The 19,142-nt window shown below is 43.8% G+C and overlaps 1 protein-coding gene across 1 annotated transcript in view; it reads right to left on the reverse strand.

The window, feature by feature from the left end:
* Positions 1 to 1,313: 1,313 nt before the first annotated feature.
* The window catches only part of AR (androgen receptor), a 242,067-nt gene continuing 224,238 nt past the window's right edge, over positions 1,314 to 19,142 (reverse strand). The window contains exons 5-8 of the mRNA XM_049871628.1: positions 14,971 to 15,115; positions 10,336 to 10,466; positions 8,931 to 9,088; positions 1,314 to 8,327 (exon numbers count right to left, since the gene is read on the reverse strand). Of these exons, the coding sequence (XP_049727585.1) occupies positions 8,172 to 8,327; positions 8,931 to 9,088; positions 10,336 to 10,466; positions 14,971 to 15,115 (590 nt within the window). The 3' untranslated portion in view covers positions 1,314 to 8,171. The remainder of the gene's footprint in view (positions 8,328 to 8,930; positions 9,089 to 10,335; positions 10,467 to 14,970; positions 15,116 to 19,142) is intronic.

Genomic DNA, 19,142 nt, shown 5'->3' on the forward strand with positions numbered 1-19,142 from the left:
CAGACTGACCTGATCAAAGACATTTACTAGACTATAAACTCACTGAAAGCACAGACTGTGGCTTATTTAACTCATATTTATCTCTACCATTTATTAGATGATTTAAACAGCAAACAAATTATTTCACTTCTGAGCCCTTTCCCCCTTCCATCGGGGAGCTGACAGCAACTATTACTTAGGACTCCATTGTTGTTTTGAGCCCCTCACTCCCAGATGTTCAGTAAATGTTTGTTGAAAACATATGTGGGGATTCTAACTGTAAAACTATGCACTCTGGTGATAGTAAAAGGCCTTTACTTTTCTTTATGTCAAAATTAAGAAACGTTTTGCTGTACCTGGCAATAACCATAGTTATTTCCAGATCATAGTCCCAGATCATATAGTCCTACTCCACACCTCACCCCACCTACCGACACACTTATTTTACAGATGAGAAAACCGAGGCCCAGAAAAGGGAAGAAGGTTGCCCAAGGTCATATAGTGAACCAGTGGGCCAGAATCTTAGCTATACACTAGCAGCCTGATATGTCGCATACAGAACTTCTGCCTCCAGGCTCTTTTAACCCATCAAGTATCATGTGGGCTCCTGCCCTCTGTGTTTTGCTACTCCTCGGAAAATTTATAGTGGATGCTAAACATTGGCTCTTTAGGCAGGATCTGAGTGGTGAGTGAAGCCAAGCAGAGCAGGCTGTTATGTCACTCTCTGTAGGTGCAAGGTAAGAGGGCCTAAGCAATGGTTGTCAGAGGGACTCCTCATCCCTGCCCCCCAGAGGCAGGCTCTGACTTACACACAACCCAAAAACCATACATAACTGTCTTACTTAAAAAGAAAAAAAATTTCTTTTGTCTTACTTAGACACACACAAACACACATCCCAACAATCTTTTGTTCTCCTAATCTCAGGAAAATATTTGAGAAATCCATCTACTCTGACGAAAAACCATCGCTTGATGTGAGACTCCTCTCAGAGGTTCTGACATTTTAACAGGGAGCTAAGCCAAAGCAATGAATGACCAGTTGCATCACATACATTCTCACTGAATACCCAGCCCAGCCCAGGGGAGAGGCATTGTGACAACCCCTATTACAGGTAAGGCCACTGATGCATAGAGACTTTGTTATTTCTTAATACGTGTGTCACGCCTCATTGACAGCCTATATCTCACACCCAGAAATTCACTTTGGGATCTGATACATTTTCAAATTGAGAGAAGAGAGGAAAGGGCCTTGCTTGAACTGAGGGCCCAAAAGAAGGCTGGCTTGAGTTTTACCTGGATATAAATGCAGCCATTGTTTATCTGAAGCTTGGCAAGAACTGGGCAATGATGCCTCCGCTTATTTTATGCTCTCACAAGGATGAGGATGGGAGGGTGAAAAGCTGAAGTTCGCATGGCTTTCCCTTGGCCGACAAGCTCAGAGTTTTTGATGAGAGGTTCTGATGGGCTGTCAGTGCCCACTTGTGCTTTCTAGCCCAGGCCCTTTAATTGTTTGGTGGTCCCAGGTCAACCTATGCTAAGGCCAACACAGAGCAAATTTACAACCCCTGTGCAAAGATTTTTAAAAGTATATGAAAATCAAAGTAGTGTAAAAGGCCACTTGGCATGATACCAACTCTTGACTTTAATAAAGACAGCCAATAAAAAGAGCTAATTAAAAGAATTTTGATGACATTCATCTGAAATTTTAGATTGTTTTATGTTATAACAAATTAACGACGATGATAAGAGGACATTAGCTGCTTTTCTCAGGTCTCTTTGTTAACAATAACTTGAGCCTGCAGCCACAACAGAGGCTGTGGCCAAGTTTTAGCTGGCAGGCCAGCAGGCCAATATTTTACACAATGGATGACATTTCTGAGAGCAGAGGCAGGGACAAACCCAGAGTCACACACGTATTCCAACGGACAAGTTTCTGCCATTTTTTTAAATTGTATTTAGAGCAACAAAAGATTCCAAGATTACAAAAAGAGAACAGAACACTAGAGCTTGGGGCTGGTCCTGCTGCCCAGTGGAGGCCAAGTGTCACTGTGAGAACTTAAGTCCCATAGAAAGAAGTTTCAAGTGAACTTAATTTGTTTCATTTTTTATCTTTATATGATGCTTTCTTTCCCTCTCTCTTTTATTTTTTTCCCTCAACATTGAAAATTAATTCTTATCTCTGGTCACATAGTCTACTCCCTCCTGCTGCCGAATTAATCTCAAGGACAGTGCAAGAATGTCATGTCTGAGGCACTCCCTAATCACAGTTCCAGTCTAGGGGAAAGCAGAATGGTGTCACTGAGTGATGAGAGGACTCTTTTTTTACTTGGGTCATTCTAATGGTGGCTGCTTTCAGCATCCAAGTGGCTTATGGGATAGGACAGCCCCACAGACACTTCACTGCAGGGCAGTTAGCACCAAGGGCTAAAGTTGTGAGAGGCTGGAGGCCTGGCCTGTCTGAATTGCAGGGTACAGGGTCCTATACTGTGAAGCAGCAGCCACGGAGGACACCACCACAGAAGCAGCAATATTTCAGAATTTTCTTTCCTTTGGGGTATGGATATGTGTGTGTTCCAGTGTTGGGTGGCCGACGAAGTCTGCAGCTACATGACAGCCTTGCTGAGTAGCATATGTGGGAACTGTTCCAGGCCCCAAGGACCACCCAGTTCATAGTTTCATTTAATTTCATAAAAGGCTAAGATATAATGGAGCAAGGAAAGGAATCAACATCCCTGCTATATTGAATTAGGGTAGCCAATCAATATAAATGGCCTACTTTCTAGCCAAATCAAATAGGGATAAATCGAAGCTGAGTCAAAGGCTGTTTTTCTCCTCTGAAGAAGAATGACTAATGTGGATTTTTCTGCTTTCACCTAGAAATGGTTGAGTGAGTGTTGGGAGGCTCTGGGCAACAGACCCCAGTGTCAAACGCTGTAATTAATTGAAGAAAAAACACCCTTATCCATGGGCAGAGATGGACCCGCACCTACAGAGATACAACTTCTAGTACACTGACAAGTTTTAACAGAGAAAAACACATTTTCATTTGGCAAACTCTTTACAGAAAATATCCAAAACCAGAATTAGAGAACACAGACACCCAGTAGCAAGAGCACCTCAACCTCATGTGATTTAATTGTGTGAAAGATGGACACTTGCTCCAGGTTTACGAGCTCAGGAAATTGCCCTTTTCTTAAAAGGATGGTGAAGACCGAGGAACTCCCTTCCTTCTCTCAACCAGTCAGGTCCCATTAGGGGACAATGGTCAATCATTTGGGTGATCTTTTAGCACCCCGGTCTGGTCCTTTCCTATGGTAAAGCCTAGTCACTTCCAACGAGCCTCCACCACCCTTTCTACATTCATCTGTCTTGGCTAGTAAAGTGCAATACATCATGTACCCTACACTTTTACCCCCTCTGCCCTTTTGTAAGGCCTGTGGGTCAGGCCTCAATAGGGACAAGATCTCCTAGTTATCTGGTCAACCTAGGTGTCTTGTCTGTTCTGAGAGTGCTTCTAAAATGTAACTACAGCCTCTCTCACAAGTACATGGTATCAGTCATGACCTGGAACCAAATATAAAGGTGCAGAGAAAAGTAAAGCTATCAGAACACACTATATCTATATATATAATTCAATTGAAAACATGGATACAAATACTCATTTACAATATATTTCAACCTTCTGCCTTAAACTGCAGAAAAATTTTTGTGCTGTCCAAAGTGGGCAGAAACAGGGATTTCTGCCTGCTGTCCCTCTAGTGCAAAATCTAGTCCTTTAAATGCTCCCCTTCTCAACAAGGGCTTCACATCTTCAGATAAGCTAATATGGGCACTAGCAAACACAGTGGCCAAGACTGGCTCCATTTCCAACCATGCAATAATGGAGCTTCAAGAATTTGCTCAGTAACTACTACAGAAAAAGAAAGCTAGTTCTGCTTACAAAATCACTTAGTGAAGGACCCATAATCCCATTTTTTCCCAAAATATTTTCAACTCCTCTAAAAAATGTCTATTGTGCAGGAAAACTCCCACTAAACTGTTATAAGTCAGTCACCAGCAAAGTCCTTTAGTCTGTCTTTGGATAGCTTACCAAAGAGGCTCTAATGCTTGCACCCTCCCTGCCCTTAAAAATTTTGGTGTCTTAGCAGATACAGTGTAATCTTTGGTTACATAACGTGATGCTTTCATCTCTCTTTTTTTTAACTGCTCTCAAAGATTTTCAAAGAGATCAGTGGTGAGAACAGATCTGCCTATAAAAGGCAGCAGGGGTAGAAACTTCCATTTACAAGAAATTACACATGCTAAACAGCTATTTTGGCTTTAAGTTTGGGGTCTGATTCTGTGCTTTAGCAATCCAGGTTCCTTTGGCCCCTCTATAGGAGGTCAAGCATGAAAGTCACTCCCTTGGCCCAGTGTCCTCTCACCTGGGCAACTGGCACAGGATAATTAGTAGTCAGCCTTTTGTTTTTCTGGTCCATGCGAGGGCCATGCAGGGATAGTTACTGGGCTGTCTGGGGAGGGTCTTACGAAGTGCAGTGCTGGTGCAGGGTTGGAAAGGGGCAGAGGGAATGGCTTGGGCCTTTGTGCCCTGCCGAATTTCAAGGGAGAGAAGGGGAAAAGGCCACGTCTGTGCTGTGCCTAATGAAACAATCACTTAAAAACTACCTGAAGCTTAAGGTTAGGTCATTTGTGTAGTGTCAGTATCATGTAGATGGTGGACCTATTTCTCTTAAAGTACAAGTAGAATACATCTTGTTATATATGCATATAAGGGTTAAGAAGCAGAGTATGAACAGAGAGGGACTGTAGCATCAGCACATTATTTCTTAACCTGGACAATTACTTTTGCAACTACCCAAAGGACAGAGTGAAGCTTTTTTTTTTTTAAGTGCCAGTGAACATACATAAAAATATATGTATTACTGATTTTCTTTTTTCAAAGACGTATGACAGAATCCTTCAAAAAATTCCTTTCTCAGATTAAGGTAATTTAAAAAAATAATAAACTCTCCAAAGAACAACGATACTGTCTGTGGCATAAAAAAGCTATGGAACAAAGAATCCAACCTCCATTTCAGCTCGGAGGCCACGCTTGGGCCAGATGCCCAATGAACAAGAGATGAAACTGCCACATGACTCTTGTATTTGACCACAGAGTTCATGACCTTGGCAGCTGTTTGCTGCCTAGTACAGACAGAGCCTTTCTCCCTGGTGCCTCTTCGTTTTGTCTTCCTCACTCTCCATCCCCATCCAGCGCTGCAAACCTCTTCGGAGACGGTCCCCGTGACTTGTTCCTTGAGTGACCCTCATCTTCCGGCTCACCAGGTGAGAGAGTCTGGGGGGCTGGTTTTTCACAGGTAAGCACAGTGTACCAAACCACATCGGCTCTGTTTGTACAGCTGAGTGCATGCAAAATGAAACTTCTACCCAGAGGACAATTACATGGGCAAGAACATCAATGGTCAAAACAAAACAAACCTCTCCTCCTTTTATCCGAGGGAGTACAAAGCCAAGCTAAAATGTCCTTTGCTCACTGAAACCTCAGTGCAGAAACAGTTGGCCTAAAAACTTGTTTAGGCCATTTTTTACTGATCTTGCCATTTGGAAATTTGGAGTAATCCAGTTGTTGATGCTTTTAATTACACTGCTGTTTCATTGCTTTTTGGCTTTCACAAATGAAAAACATATATTTATAAAGACAAGACTTATGATTAGTAAATCCATAAAGATGAAAAATTTGACAGTCATAGAAATGGAAAGGAGCGCCTCTAGTATTTACAAAGAGAGGTATTAGAATGGTACAATTGAATCCATATTCCACAAAAGATGAAAATCATTTCAAAACAGATGCTGTAAAGGAACTATTAAAATGTAATCTAGTTTAGCTGAAAAAAGTGTTGTTTTTTTCTTTTTCTCTGTTAAAATAGGTAAAAGTAATTCTGTGCGCTTATATAAGCCAGATGGTGCCATAACAAAGCAAACCAGAATTTGTCTATCCCACCGTAGAAAGGGAACCCGTCAGCTTTAGTTTTGTCCAGCAGTCTTGTATTGGCATATCATCCATCTTAAGTTCCCCTCTCCCTTGTTATTTAAAGAGCTGTTTTGTAAGTTCATTTGGCTATTCATAACAACACAGAAATCCAGGTAGGAAACCCATGTGGGTCATGTCACTCACAAACTATTTTCTCAACAAGTAGAGTAAACCAACTGAAATGGGCAGTTTGGTGACTAGCCCCTGATTTTTTGAGTTTAACAGATGAAGTTAAGAGCTAAGTGAGGAGTCAATGGCTAGGATGAGAAAGTAAGTGGGTATTCCCCTGCCCTTGGGGTTGGGAGACAAAGTCAGCAGAACAGAGGGGTGCCCAAGGGCTATATAAAACCAGTGTCTCAGGAGCATACTCCGAGTCCATGGGTGTCATCTTACTGAAGCCACACCATCCAGACCTTTCCAAAGGAGGCCATGGTTCTGTAGAAAGTCTCAATGTTTCAGCTTCCCTTTGACAGGGAGACAGCAACAGTGGTGGGGAGTCTGAGTGATTATGGCCAATGCTAGAGCCCAGAATCAAGAATAGGGAAGATGATGAGGAAACTGGCCAGATGGTGCCCATCTGGCTTTAGGTTTGACTCTGAAGACTTAAACTTATTAGCTAGCGTCTCCTCTTGGTTTCTTCTCCCATCTTCACATGACTTTTGAAGGTGGATATGCTGGTTGGCAAGGAGAATATTTACAGGGTATTTGGTTTTATGCCTTCATTATTCCTACCCAGGTAACTGAGTTTTCTTTTCAGCCCTGATCTGGGCAGCCCCTTTAGCTGCTCTAAAGGAAAAAGTGAACATTTCTCCACTTGGTGGGAGGGTATCATTTCTGGGGGACAAGGGCAAGACGCCCAGCTTGTCCAAACCCTTTGAGATTGTATTTCCAGAGATCTGACAGTTGATGAAATCTGACAGCTGATATGCCCAAAGAGGTGAACATGCTTCACTACCATGGCTGAAATGCAATCTGGTTAAGTTCAGCCCATGAAACACTGAAGGGAATATGGAGGGAGCTTGTGGCTGCATGGAGTCAGGCAGAAAACTTCATTCAGGTCCTCTAAAGAGAGAACAAGGGTGGCGGCAGTGAGAGATACATATTTAGTGTCCTAAGTAGGAGAACAGCCAAGCCAGCGCTTCTCTCTCCTCTAACTCTAGCCCCAAGCTCCTCCCTGGCCTACACATGGGGAAACAGACCTGGATCCAAATGGGGCCTTTCAAAGGGTCAAATCTCTCCTCTCCTCCTTTTCACTGGTCTGACTCTTCAGGGGAAATGGCCAAGTTTTGGCTAAAGAGAACATTCAGTTCAAAGCTCTTAGAAGCTATTGAAAGCCAACTTGAGGATGGAGGCAGAAAGTGAGAGAGAAAAAGGATTTGTGGGAGGGAGACATTCACATGCAGACAAGTTTTCAAACAAGAAGCACATTTTCGATATATTAAAGTGCACTGCATTTGAGCAGTCTAGACCTCAGGGGCCAAAACTGTGGGCAGGTACCGCTAATCTATCTGCTCTCCTTGTCCTCTCCACTTTCTGCAACCCTCAACTCAGATTTAGGGTCGCCTTGCCCTCCAATGGCAATAGTTGTTCACAGGAAGAAAAGTTTCCCAGGGAGAGAAGGGTTGAAAAAAAAACAGTGAAGTGACATCCCATGGGCCTGCATTTTTCATTTTTTTCATCATTGTTGGCCTCTTTGAGGGTTTCTGTTTGTTTGTTTTTGTATTTTTTAAGAGCAAAAAAACCTAGTAAAGTTCAAAAAAAAATTTCTCCCAAATACTCTTAGCTCTCTCAACTTCCCGTGGCATTAGGTGAGTAAACGTTTGTGTGGCTGGCACACAGCACAGTGCTGTAAACAAGTACAACTTGACACTAGGCCACAGGAGTATCATCACAGATTTGAAGAAATACAACACCATTCAAAATACATATAGGAGCCATGGTAGGGAACAGAGTCTGAATGCCATGGAAGGGTCAGATAGGGAGAAAAGAAGGAAAAGAAAGGAGGAGAAGAGAAAAAAGCCCAGGAAATAGAACTCAGGAACTTCTTCATGACAGAATGTGCATCAATAGAGGAAATTCCCCAAGGCACTGCAGCGAAGTAGTGCAGAGTTATAACAGGCAGAAGAGTGGGGTGGGTGAGGAAATGAAGACTTTCAAAGCTTCACTGTGTGTGAAAATAGATGGGCTTGACTTTCCCAGAAAGGATCTTGGGCACTTGCACAGAGATGATCTCTGCCATCATTTCCGGAAAGTCCACGCTCACCATGTGGGACTTGATTAGCAGGTCAAAAGTGAACTGATGCAGCTCTCGTGCAATCTGCAGGGGTAATAAGAGAAGGAGAACATAGGATTGATAAAGAGCCGGCTTCTGCCAGGGATCTCCCCCCATCTCTGATTTCTGGTCCTTTTAGCCTTTTGTTTCCACTCCTTCCTTTGGCCCTCTCTGGTGAGGCTGTGTGTGTCACTGTGTGTGTTAAGTGGTCTCAAGGGAGTGACTGAGCGCTCCTAAGAGATCTTTTACACCATTTCAAGTAATGCAACCCAGGATTGGGTGTTCCTCTTACTCAACACACACACACACACACGCACACGCACACGCACACACACACACAACACTCAGGGAGGAGGGAAAACATCCAGGTCTGTTTTGTCTATCTAGAGGACTCATCTGCTCTAAGTCCCTTTCCCGAGTCCCAACTGCTCTGTTCTCAACTCCTCCACCTCTTTCACAACATCCAGCTGGAACACTGTGACCTGTGTTCCTTTCTTCTCTGCTGTATTTTCTTTCTGGACCACACTCAAAGCCAGAGAGTAATGGAAGCACCTCCCAACAGGTGGTGTCAGAGCCCAGAGGAGCACATTATCACTTGGCTTTATCAGGCTACTCTCCCTGACAAAGCACCCTCCGTCTTTTGCTTACAGGCTGCACAGAGTCCAGGAGCTTGGTGAGCTGGTAGAAGCGCCTTGAGCAGGATGTGGGATTTTTTCTCTTGCATGCAATGATACGATCGAGTTCCTTGATGTAGTTCATTCGAAGTTCATCAAAGAATTTTTGATTTTTCAGCCCATCCACGGGAACTGATGTGGGATGAAGACAGAATGGGGAGGGGAAGCATGCCCAGGAAGAAGCATTAGACAAAGCACCCAAGTTTTCTGACCACAAAACTTGACTGTTACCCCCACAGGGAGGGAATCATCTACTTGGCTTCCTGTCAGCTAAGTCTGTGTGCCTGGGGCCTTCCGGCTGCCAGGGAGGTCTTGGGGAAAAGGCTAGCTGGATTCAAACTGAAGGAAATCAGGTGTATAAAATTTACTGAACCTTTCCTTTTCTTCCTCACAGAGGAGCCCCAGTGGTGCAGTGGTTCGAATCCACCAGCGGCTCCTTGGAAACCCTATGGGGCAGTTCTACTTTGTCTTATAGGGTTGCTATGAGTCAGAATCGACTCAATGGCAATGGGTTTGGTTTTTTTTTTTTTCCTTTTCCTAGTTTTCTCATCTACTCATTTTTTTTGGACATGATTACGTGTTATCCACAGTTCAGCTCTGACTTAGACAATTAAAACACATGGCTTTGAATATCAAATTTGTTCTCTTTTCTCCCTTACAGATGCTAAGACAGCACTCTGCTTAGAAAAGACATTAAAGAAAGGTTCCTTGGCTGCCAAATAAACCCTGAGTTGCATATGAGGAGCCCTGGTGGCGTAGTGGTTAAGCGCTTGGCTGCTAACCGTAAAGGTTTAGTGGTTCAAACCCACCAGCTACTCTGTGGGAGAAAAATGTGCCAGTCTGCTTCCATAAAGATTTACCGCCTTGAAAACCCTACAGGGCAGTTCTACTGTGTTCTGTAGGGTTGATATGAGTCAGAATCAACTGAACATCATTGAGTTTGGTTTTTGGGAGTTGAGTTGCTTACATAGACCTCCTAATGTTGGCAGAAGAGAAGATTCCTTCAAGAAGGCATCCTTCCTGTTCTATTGCCCTGCAAAGGGGTATAAGGCGGTTCTCACCTGTTTCTACGGCAGAAGCTATGGGAAAACCAAGAGATCTGTTACAACCAGTCAAAACGACCTTGATCCCAAAGAAAAGCAGGTGGGCAGGTGAGTATCCGATGAAAGGTGAATTCTAGCAAAGAAAATGGTCTCTAGCCATGAAATTGGTCTTTGTCAGGAAAAAGAATGCTGGGGTACCATGAGAGGGTGGGAAGGGGACAAATAGGGGAATTTCCCGGGGCTGGCTTTTTACCTGATAACCTTTTAATGGTAAAAACAACCCCCTTCTGGGCCCCCATGCTCCCAGAGGCACTAACTGACCCTCCAGGCACTTACTAATGCTGAACAGCAGTAATGCTTTCATGCACAGGAATTCCTGGGGGGTGATTTGGAGCCATCCAAACTCTTGGGAGAGGTGCCTCATTCGGACACACTGGCTGTACATCCGGGATTTGTGCATGCGGTACCTGGGAAGAAGACACACAGAGGAAGGAGAGGAGTGAGGGGAGGCTTAAAACAAGGCCAAAGAATCCCTCTTTCTAGGTTCCCCAATAAGAGCCTGCTGTTTCTTTTGCGCTGCTTTAATAACAAGGAATATGGTTTTTTGTTCTTTTTCCGCCCCCCTTCTTTTTCCAAAATCCTGACATCATGATAACTACTCATCTCCCATGGCCAGGATATCAGTTAGTACGTGGAATTTCCAGGTCTTCTTGCCTTTCCTGTTTCCTGAAACAGGGACAGGAAAGCTTGACCAAATGAACACAATGGGGCAGGCGCATCGTCTCCCTGACTACAGCTCTAATATTCCAGCTACAGTCAGAGCTAGAACCTGCCTCCTTCGCAGCCCAACTTGTAAGATTTCTAGGTAATAGGCCATAGAAATCAGCTCTTAACATAAGGATACCAGGATTCTCACATGACCACAGGCGTTATTCCTGTCAATCCCCCTGCCTGTTGCCTTGAATGCCACTTCCCATATTAGAAATTTAATCACTTCTTTAAAATCTTCCGAGGGAAGAGATTCCATATTTTCTTTTCAAAATGAATTCCAATGCTTCTCTGATAAAAAAAAAATAAGCCAAGAAGCATTTCTGAATGTCTAACCTAAATGTCCCCTGCTGAAGGAGAGCCCTCTTCCTTATAACTGGCCACTCTTTGCCACAGTTTGTGAGCTGTAAACATGTGCAAAGTTCTTTATTATAGTGATTTGTGACCACATTATCACATTAACACCTATAAATGGTATGGGTAAGTGGCAAGGTTTGGACAGGCTTCTCACAGGGGAGCAACCTCTCTGTTCCATGACTGGCCATGGCACAGCTCTGAGAGAAATACTGCTTTCTTCTGCTGCTTGGGCCATCAGATCTTCCCGGTTTTTAGAACTTCAGAAACCAAATGTGTGTGTGTAAGCCAGAAACTGATGTAGCATGCAGAGAAAGGGTAGGGAATTCCACCCCTCCCAAATAATGGTGAGGCCCTCCTGGATTGGACCTAAAGGCTGTGGTTTACCATTTTGTTCCCCAAACTACTAGCCTGGTCCAGAGGATGAGCAGGGCCTGGTAAGTGGGGGATGGTGTGGAAGTATTGAGGCTAAGGCCCAACTGGAAAGAGAACGTATTTAGATATTATCACAAGTCAATTGACCAGAAGAGTGTTGCTTGAAGCTCTTTCATCCTAGAAAAAATTTTAGTAAGATCCATTGACCCTAGGGCCTGGCCCTGCTCAGATCTCACTTGTACTTCCAAGCCTCTGTTGATGAAAACATTGTAGTCTTTTTACCATTGAAATCGGGTCCCAGGATGGAGAATTGCTGTAACATTGCTGCAGGTCGCAGGTAGAGAGAAGCTGGGGAGGGGAGAGAAGGAGGAGAAGCAAGGGAAATAATTCAGAGGGAGGGAAAGAAAAGGTCACAAAGAATAGGGAGAGAGTTAAAGAAAATAAAGTAAGAGGAGAAGGAAGGGGAGAAAAGGAGAGACAATTTAGAAGAACAGCAAGGGCAGGTGGGAATAAAGGACAGTGGATAAGAGGGGAGATGAGGATTGGAAAATACTGGACACAGTGCCTGGCATATAGTAAACGCTCAATAAATGACAAAATGTTCTTATCCACCATTCTACAGATGAGGAGACTGAGGCTCAGAGAAGGTTAGTGCTTTATCATAGGTCATACAACTAGCGGTCAATTCCATTACTGCAATAACATGTGCTCTCCACAAAGAGTGAAGGAAAGAAGGAAGCATGGATGATGACAGAGTTTGGTGTCAGAGGGATCAGCAAATGGGTTGGGCCTCAGTCTTTGGGCCTCAGTCTCCCGATCAATACCTGGAGAAGGTTGGTATCAATTAGTGGGTCTTGACTGGAGTGGTACTGCCTCCCTAATGGGCAGTAGAAATGTGCGGAGACAGTTTGGGTTGTCACTGTGACTGGTGTCCTATTTATTATTTAGTGGACAGGTGCCAAGGATGTTAAGCCTATTCCAGTATGCAGGACCATCCTACACAATGAAAAATTATTCCTCCCAAAATGTCAACAGCATCTTTGTTGAGAAACACTGGTCCAGATGTTTCTAGGGACTCTGAGAGGTCTAACACAGTAGCTTTCAGGAGCCCTGAGGGTTGGTGGGCCCAGCCCCCGACCTTGTGGGTACCTGTGGCACCTTTGCATGAGGTGGATGGGCCTAGGCCAGAAAGTTGAGGTGGGGTGCCACATACTAAGTCAGAGGCAGAGAAGAAAATTAGAATTTAGAAAATAACCATTTATTGCCTTGCAAAGCCCCTAAAACCTCAGGGTTCTGGGGAGGCTGATACAGGTGCCCTCAATCACTCAGAGACACAGGGGAGACCAAAATAACAAGGAAGGGAGATTTTCAAGGCCTGCTCTAGATGATGGCATCATAGGTAACTTTTTCGAGGCCTGGAAACCACAGAGCAGGTCATGCCAAAAGCCCAGTGGTTATTCTTAGCTTCTAGCTACCAAGGCTGGCTGGGTTGGGAGAGGGCAGCTGGGGACGCACACTCTCCTCCACACGGCATTGCAGTACTGGAAGGAACTACTGGCCTGTAGATTTTATTTTAAGCCTCTTCTGGGTTAGAGAGATGGAGGGGAAGGAAAGGTCAATTCCTTCCCTGACCAAAGGGATTCTCTGTGGTGAGACTGGCTCAAGGTCCTTGGGAAGTTTTTTCTGGCCAGCTCCATTCACAATGCCATCGAGGGACCTTAAACAGCAGACATAAAGAAAATTATTGCTATTAGAGAAGTGGCATATCAGAAAGGGATTCCATTTGCATTTTGTGCCTACTATTTTTTTTTTTATGGGTCAGGCATTTTGCACCCATTAGTTCCCATTCAGCCATCATAACATACAATTTAAGAAGGTCTATTATTGTAACAGATGAAGAAAATGAGGGTCAGAGAAGTTAAAGGTCTGCCCCCAAGACATAGATGTAGGAAACAGTAGAGATGAGGTTTTTGTCCAGAAAAGTGTAATTCCAAAATTTGAGCCCTTGACTAATTCATGAAGGATAAGTAAAGCTGGCAGCAGGGCAGGCATTAATTAAACCTGTTTTTAAGAGAAGGGAAATGACTAGACCAAGATCATACAGCCAGAGAGTGGTGAAGTTCTCTTCCCTGCCAGTTACCACCATGAGACAGTTGAAGACCTTGGAATTACATAAACATACATGTGAGACTTATCGCCAACATACGCTAGCTGTGTGACCTTGGGTGAGTCACTTTATTTTGCTGAACCTGACTTTTCCCATCCATAAAAACAGGATTATCTATGAAAAGGGGAAGTCACTTTGCTTTCTATAAGGATTCACTGAGATAAAATTTACAACATATCTACCATAGTTCTGGCACAAAATAGTTGCTTGGCAAGTGGAGGCTAGCAGTAGCCTACAGTAGTAGCAAAATAACTACCTGAGCTCATCCTCCATACCAGGCCCCATTCTAGGAGCTGGGCACATTCTTGTCTTCCTTGGAAAAAGTTCCCTGTGCCTTTGAAGGAAGGCTAAAAGAGGAAACCCACAAAGACAATCAGGGATCCAAGGCCACATTGGTACCTGTCACTATCTAAAGGCAGGAGGTAGTGGGCTGGTTAAAAACTTCAGGTTAAAATTTTAAAGAACAACATGGGACTGAAAGCCAAGGCTTTAAAAGCCCTTAGGTGCCAGGGAGGCTGCAGTGTCATTAGAACGACCCAGGAAGTTCAGCTCTTTTAATTGCTCAGGGGCAGGATCCTAGAGTTGGAGCCAAGCAGTTCTGAATTTGAATCCCAGCTGCAACACTCACTAGCTCTGTGATCTTAGGTAAGCTGCTGCTTCTTACTGTCATTTTCCTCATCCAAAAAAAGGGAATTACACCAATGTCATTGAATTGTACATGTAGAAATTATTGAGATGGCATTGTTTTGTTAAGTATATTTTCACCACAGTTGAAAAAAAAGGGGGGGATTACAGTTCTATCCCATTAGGTTGTCATGAGGGCTCACTGAGGTGATACATAGAAAGTATCTAGCATTGCCCTGGCAGAAAGTAGTTCCTCAACAAATGATGGGTGGCAGTAACTCTCAGTGGTAGTAAAGGAACCAAAGGAACTTCAGCCCTCATAACCAGAGTATCTCTGCTCCTTCCCTATATTGCTCAGAGTGAAGGGGAGGGGCCTTTACATGGAGTTTTGAGGTAAGCCACAAAGCAGGTCAGAAGCACGGCCAAAATACCAGGGTTGGGAAGGGAATGGCTTCAGCAACACCATCGGCATTGGTACCCTCCCACCCCAGTCACCTACCAGCAATTGGCCTTCCAGCTCGGGCAAAGCCACCCAAGACTGGGCTGCTGGCTGGGGCTTCCATTACATCACCAGTATGTCAAATGGGCTAGTCCCCACCATCACTCCAACTACCCTCATCACCGCCACCCAGGCCTGGACAGGTTGCTGTGCTTATGTCAAGTCTAGGCCCAGGAGCACTTACTCATTGAAAACCAGGTCAGGGGCGAAGTAGAGCATTCTGGAGTTGACGTTGGTGAAGGATCGCCAGCCCATGGCAAACACCATGAGCCCCATCCAGGAATACTGAATGACTGCCATCTGGTCATCCACGTGCAAGTTGCGGAAGCCTGGAGAGGAAAGGCAGGGGCTGTGTTCAGACTGGACACTGATGGGCTGAACTAAGTCTGGGTCTCTGTTGGATTGTAAATCTCTGGCACTTGGACAGCCCCTGAGGAATCAAGGGACCATCAATGCTGACAGCTGAGTGGTGGGGAAAAAAAACAAACTATATGGTAGGGAAAAAGTTCCTTGCCCTCCCTACTTCACTGAGCTGCTACTGTAAAGCTTGTATGCGATGATGATGAAAGCAAAAAGGGCACTGTCAGTTGGAAGAGGGTAACAATCTAACACTTACTGGCTGCTTACAATAAATGAACTCTTTTCTAAGCATGTTATTTACATTAACTCATTTAATCCTCATAACAATACAATAAAGTAGGAACTATTATTATTCCTCTTCTATAAGTCAGTAAAAGAGTCACAAAGAGGTTAAGGAACTTGTCTAAGATCATACAGCTAGTAACTGGCAGATCAGATTTCAAAACCAAGCAGTCTGACTCCAAAGGCCATGCTTTTGATCACTATACCTTTTTGATAATGCAGTGTAATAATCATTTCTTCCATATAAATAGAAATATCACTTTATGAAGCTCTTTTCTAGCTATAATCTTATTTGACCATTTTTTTTAACAACCCTGGTAGAGGGATATTATTACATATCAGATCATGAGGGTAGGTAACTTGACAGCCGCTGCCTTCTTCACATCACCTTCAGGCTCCCTCTCTTCTCTCTGACCTCTTTCTGACCCCCCCTTCTTTTCTATTCTTCTCTACTCAACAGGTGTCTTGCACTTTCCAGTTTCCTACCATCCTAATGCCATTATCATACACTCAAGACCCTTTAAGAACTGCATCCCTAGAATGTAAATAATAATGCTTTTCACTCTCCCTGTTCAAGACCCCATTTCATTCTCATAATAACCCCAGAAAGTAGGCAATGTGACATTTTACAAACAAAGAATCTGAGGGCCCAAGAAGTTAACTGACTTGCCCAAGGTTATACGGTCTCTATGTGGCAGAGCAGAGCTGGGACTAGATCCCGGGTGTTCTGACTCTCTTCTCCAATGCTGTTTTCACTCCATTGCTGAAGGTCGCAGCTCAGGAACTACCAAGGTCACTGGCTTTTCTGAGCCACAGGCTCAGGTCTGAAGTCTCACTATCCAGACACATTGTTTTGCCTGGTTGGTCTCTGCCCACCCACACATCCCATTTCCTTTTTATTTTCTTTTAGGTCCCAAGCCTCCCAGACATCAGAGGTTCTAAAGTCCATCCTTAATGTGGCTTCGTCACATCTCATAGCACCATACTTGGCTGCAATCTTAACTCCTGAGTCTGTGCCTTCCTCCTTCACTGTAGTGGCATGTTGACAGACTGCCCACAGCCTTAGACCTCAGAGTATTTCCTGCCTGGAGTCCTTCTGGAGCACAGAATGCCTGGGATTGACCATTCCCAGCAGGAGACAAGAAGCAGGGGCCAAACATAACATTGAAGGATCTCGTGGAGAAGAGGCCCAGGAGTTTGAACTCTGGACCTCTGAGCTGGGAGGCAGTGGGGATCAAGGAAAGCCTTTGCTGATGGACCTGGATCTTCTTGTGCAGTGTGCAAAATGTGAGGGTGCAGAAGATGAAGATTTAACTGTACGGGTATCATGGAGACCGTTTCAACACTGATGCTTTTTTTTCCCTCCCTGAGATGCCAGAGAAATAAAAAAGCAGAGAAAAAAGGGAAAATTTAGTTTGACTGCAATACTAATTAATGGTCCTTTGTGAGAGCTGCTTGGTAAACAAGCCTAATTACCAAGCGCACATCAGTAGCGTGGCAGGTTAATTTTGCTATATGTTTAATTTGATTACGATACCTAACTCTATTCTCTAATGCCTTTGTTATCTAGCCTTTGAAGTAGTCTGTTCAGGTAAGCATTGCTATCAAGGGATGACTCCAGGAAGCAGTAGCCCCAGCCTACAGGTTTCCTTAGGCACACACTCGCTCAGCATGTATATGGCACTGTGTTAGGCTGTTTCGGAGAAATAGAGAAGAATCATTTTGAGGTTTTGAAACACACCAAACAGGTTAGGAAGCAGAGGCAGTTTCTTTGAAACTGTGACTGTTTTCTCATGAGAATCTGATCAACATCATTTTTTAGCACTTGGCAGTAGAAACCTATAGTCCCATGTCTAGTCTGGGAGAAAAGGCCCCAAAAAGCCCACTGTGGGAACTTTTGCCCTGGTGCACCTGCCAGCTAAGGTCTTCCAAGATGATTCAGCCTTGGAGCCCATGCATGAGATTCTAGGCAAGGTTGGTAGTAACTTAAATGGAGCTTATTGAAAGCTTTGGCTTAGCACTCAAGCTTCATAATAATGAGTCATCATTTACAGAGCACCTACTATGTTCCAGCTACTGTACTAGACGCTCTTTATTCATAATCTTTAATGGTGATAACAATTTTCAAGTTAGGATTTTTTCTACCATCTCTACAGATAACGAAAACAAACACAGAGAAGACATCTGATTTGCTCAAGGTCACATAACTTGTGTATAGGATTCCAAACTAGTTATATCTGATTCTAAATATACTGTGTACACACAATCTATTCATCCATCCCTGATTAGTCGTTGTCAATTATTAATGTGTCAGGTACTCTACTAAGCAATTTCTATGTGTCACCACTATCACAGAAAACTTACAACAAAATTTATCTGACTAGATGCTTAGCGCAGTTCCACACAGAGGACTGAAACTCAATCTATTAAATAAGCAAATCAAATGAACTAGTAGGTGGCTATCGATAATATGAATAACAGCTCTTATGAATGTGGTAATCAGCTTTGGCAGAGAAGATATCCTTTTAAATAACCGAAGGTTAGAGATCATTTCCTCAGCAAGTTAGATGGTGAACTGATAAATTGACCTGTGAACTTGTTAATATAAGGAGAGGGCTTCCTTCCTGGGGATTGGTCTGAGCAAAGCTGGTGATACCCAAGCCATACAGATTCTGCCATAGTGATTTGCACCAGGTTATTGTCAAAGTCACTTGTCAATTGGAAATCAGAGGGTTCAAGTTCTGGCTCCATTTGCAAGTGACCAAGTTGGGTAAGTTAACCTCGCTCTGAGCTTGATATGTGAAATGGAAATAATAGTTCCTGGGGAAACCCTGGTGGTTTAGTGGTTAAGAACTATGGCTGCTAACCAAAGGTTGGCAGTTCGAATCCACCAGGCCCTCCTTGAAAACCGTATAGGGCAGCTCTACCCTGTCCTATATGTTCACTGTGAGTTGGAAGGAATCGACTCCATGGCAGTGGGTTTTTTTTTTTTTAATGCTTTATAGGACTGTGGTGAAGATTACCAATTGTCAATTGCTATTGAGTTGGCTCTGACTTATGGCAACCCCGTGTGTGCCAGAGAACCATGCTCCACAGGGTTTTCAATGGCTGATTTTTGGAAGCAGATCTCTAGACCTTTCTTCTGAGGTGCCTCTGGGTGGACTCAAACTGCCAATCTTTTGGTTAGCAGTCCAGTATGCGAACCATTTGCACCACCTAGGGATTCCTGTGGTGAGGATTAAGTGGGATCATACATACACGAAAAGGCTCTGTAACCTATAAAGTGGGGCAAGGTTAAGTGTGTGAAAAGTGCTTGAAAAGATTAAATGGAAGCTCTGTCACAAACAAGACTCAAAACATCCAACTGAATAAGCGATAAGAATTAAAGAAACTTTCTCTTTTTTCTTTTCTGTATTTTTTCCTTCCTGTGAAAACCCTCTGTTTTGGCACAGTGCATATGCAGCCAGAGTCCTTGGGCCTCCTTCCCAGTGATCCTATTGGCTCGTTTACCTCAGCTTCCTAAACTGGGAAGGTGTTATGAAAGGTTTGGTGGCTGTGAATAGGCCTTGTGAGTTGGAAAGACAAAATAGGGGATTCATGGCCAAAATACAATGTATTCAAAGGCAGAAAGTCTGCCATATGACCTAAGTGGCCTTGTATGAGGCCTTGAATGCTCACTGTCAAGCCCAGAGCTACTGAACTGCAGGGGCACTA

This window comes from Elephas maximus, chromosome X, assembly GCF_024166365.1.
Source record: "Elephas maximus indicus isolate mEleMax1 chromosome X, mEleMax1 primary haplotype, whole genome shotgun sequence".
NCBI lineage: Eukaryota > Metazoa > Chordata > Mammalia > Proboscidea > Elephantidae > Elephas > Elephas maximus.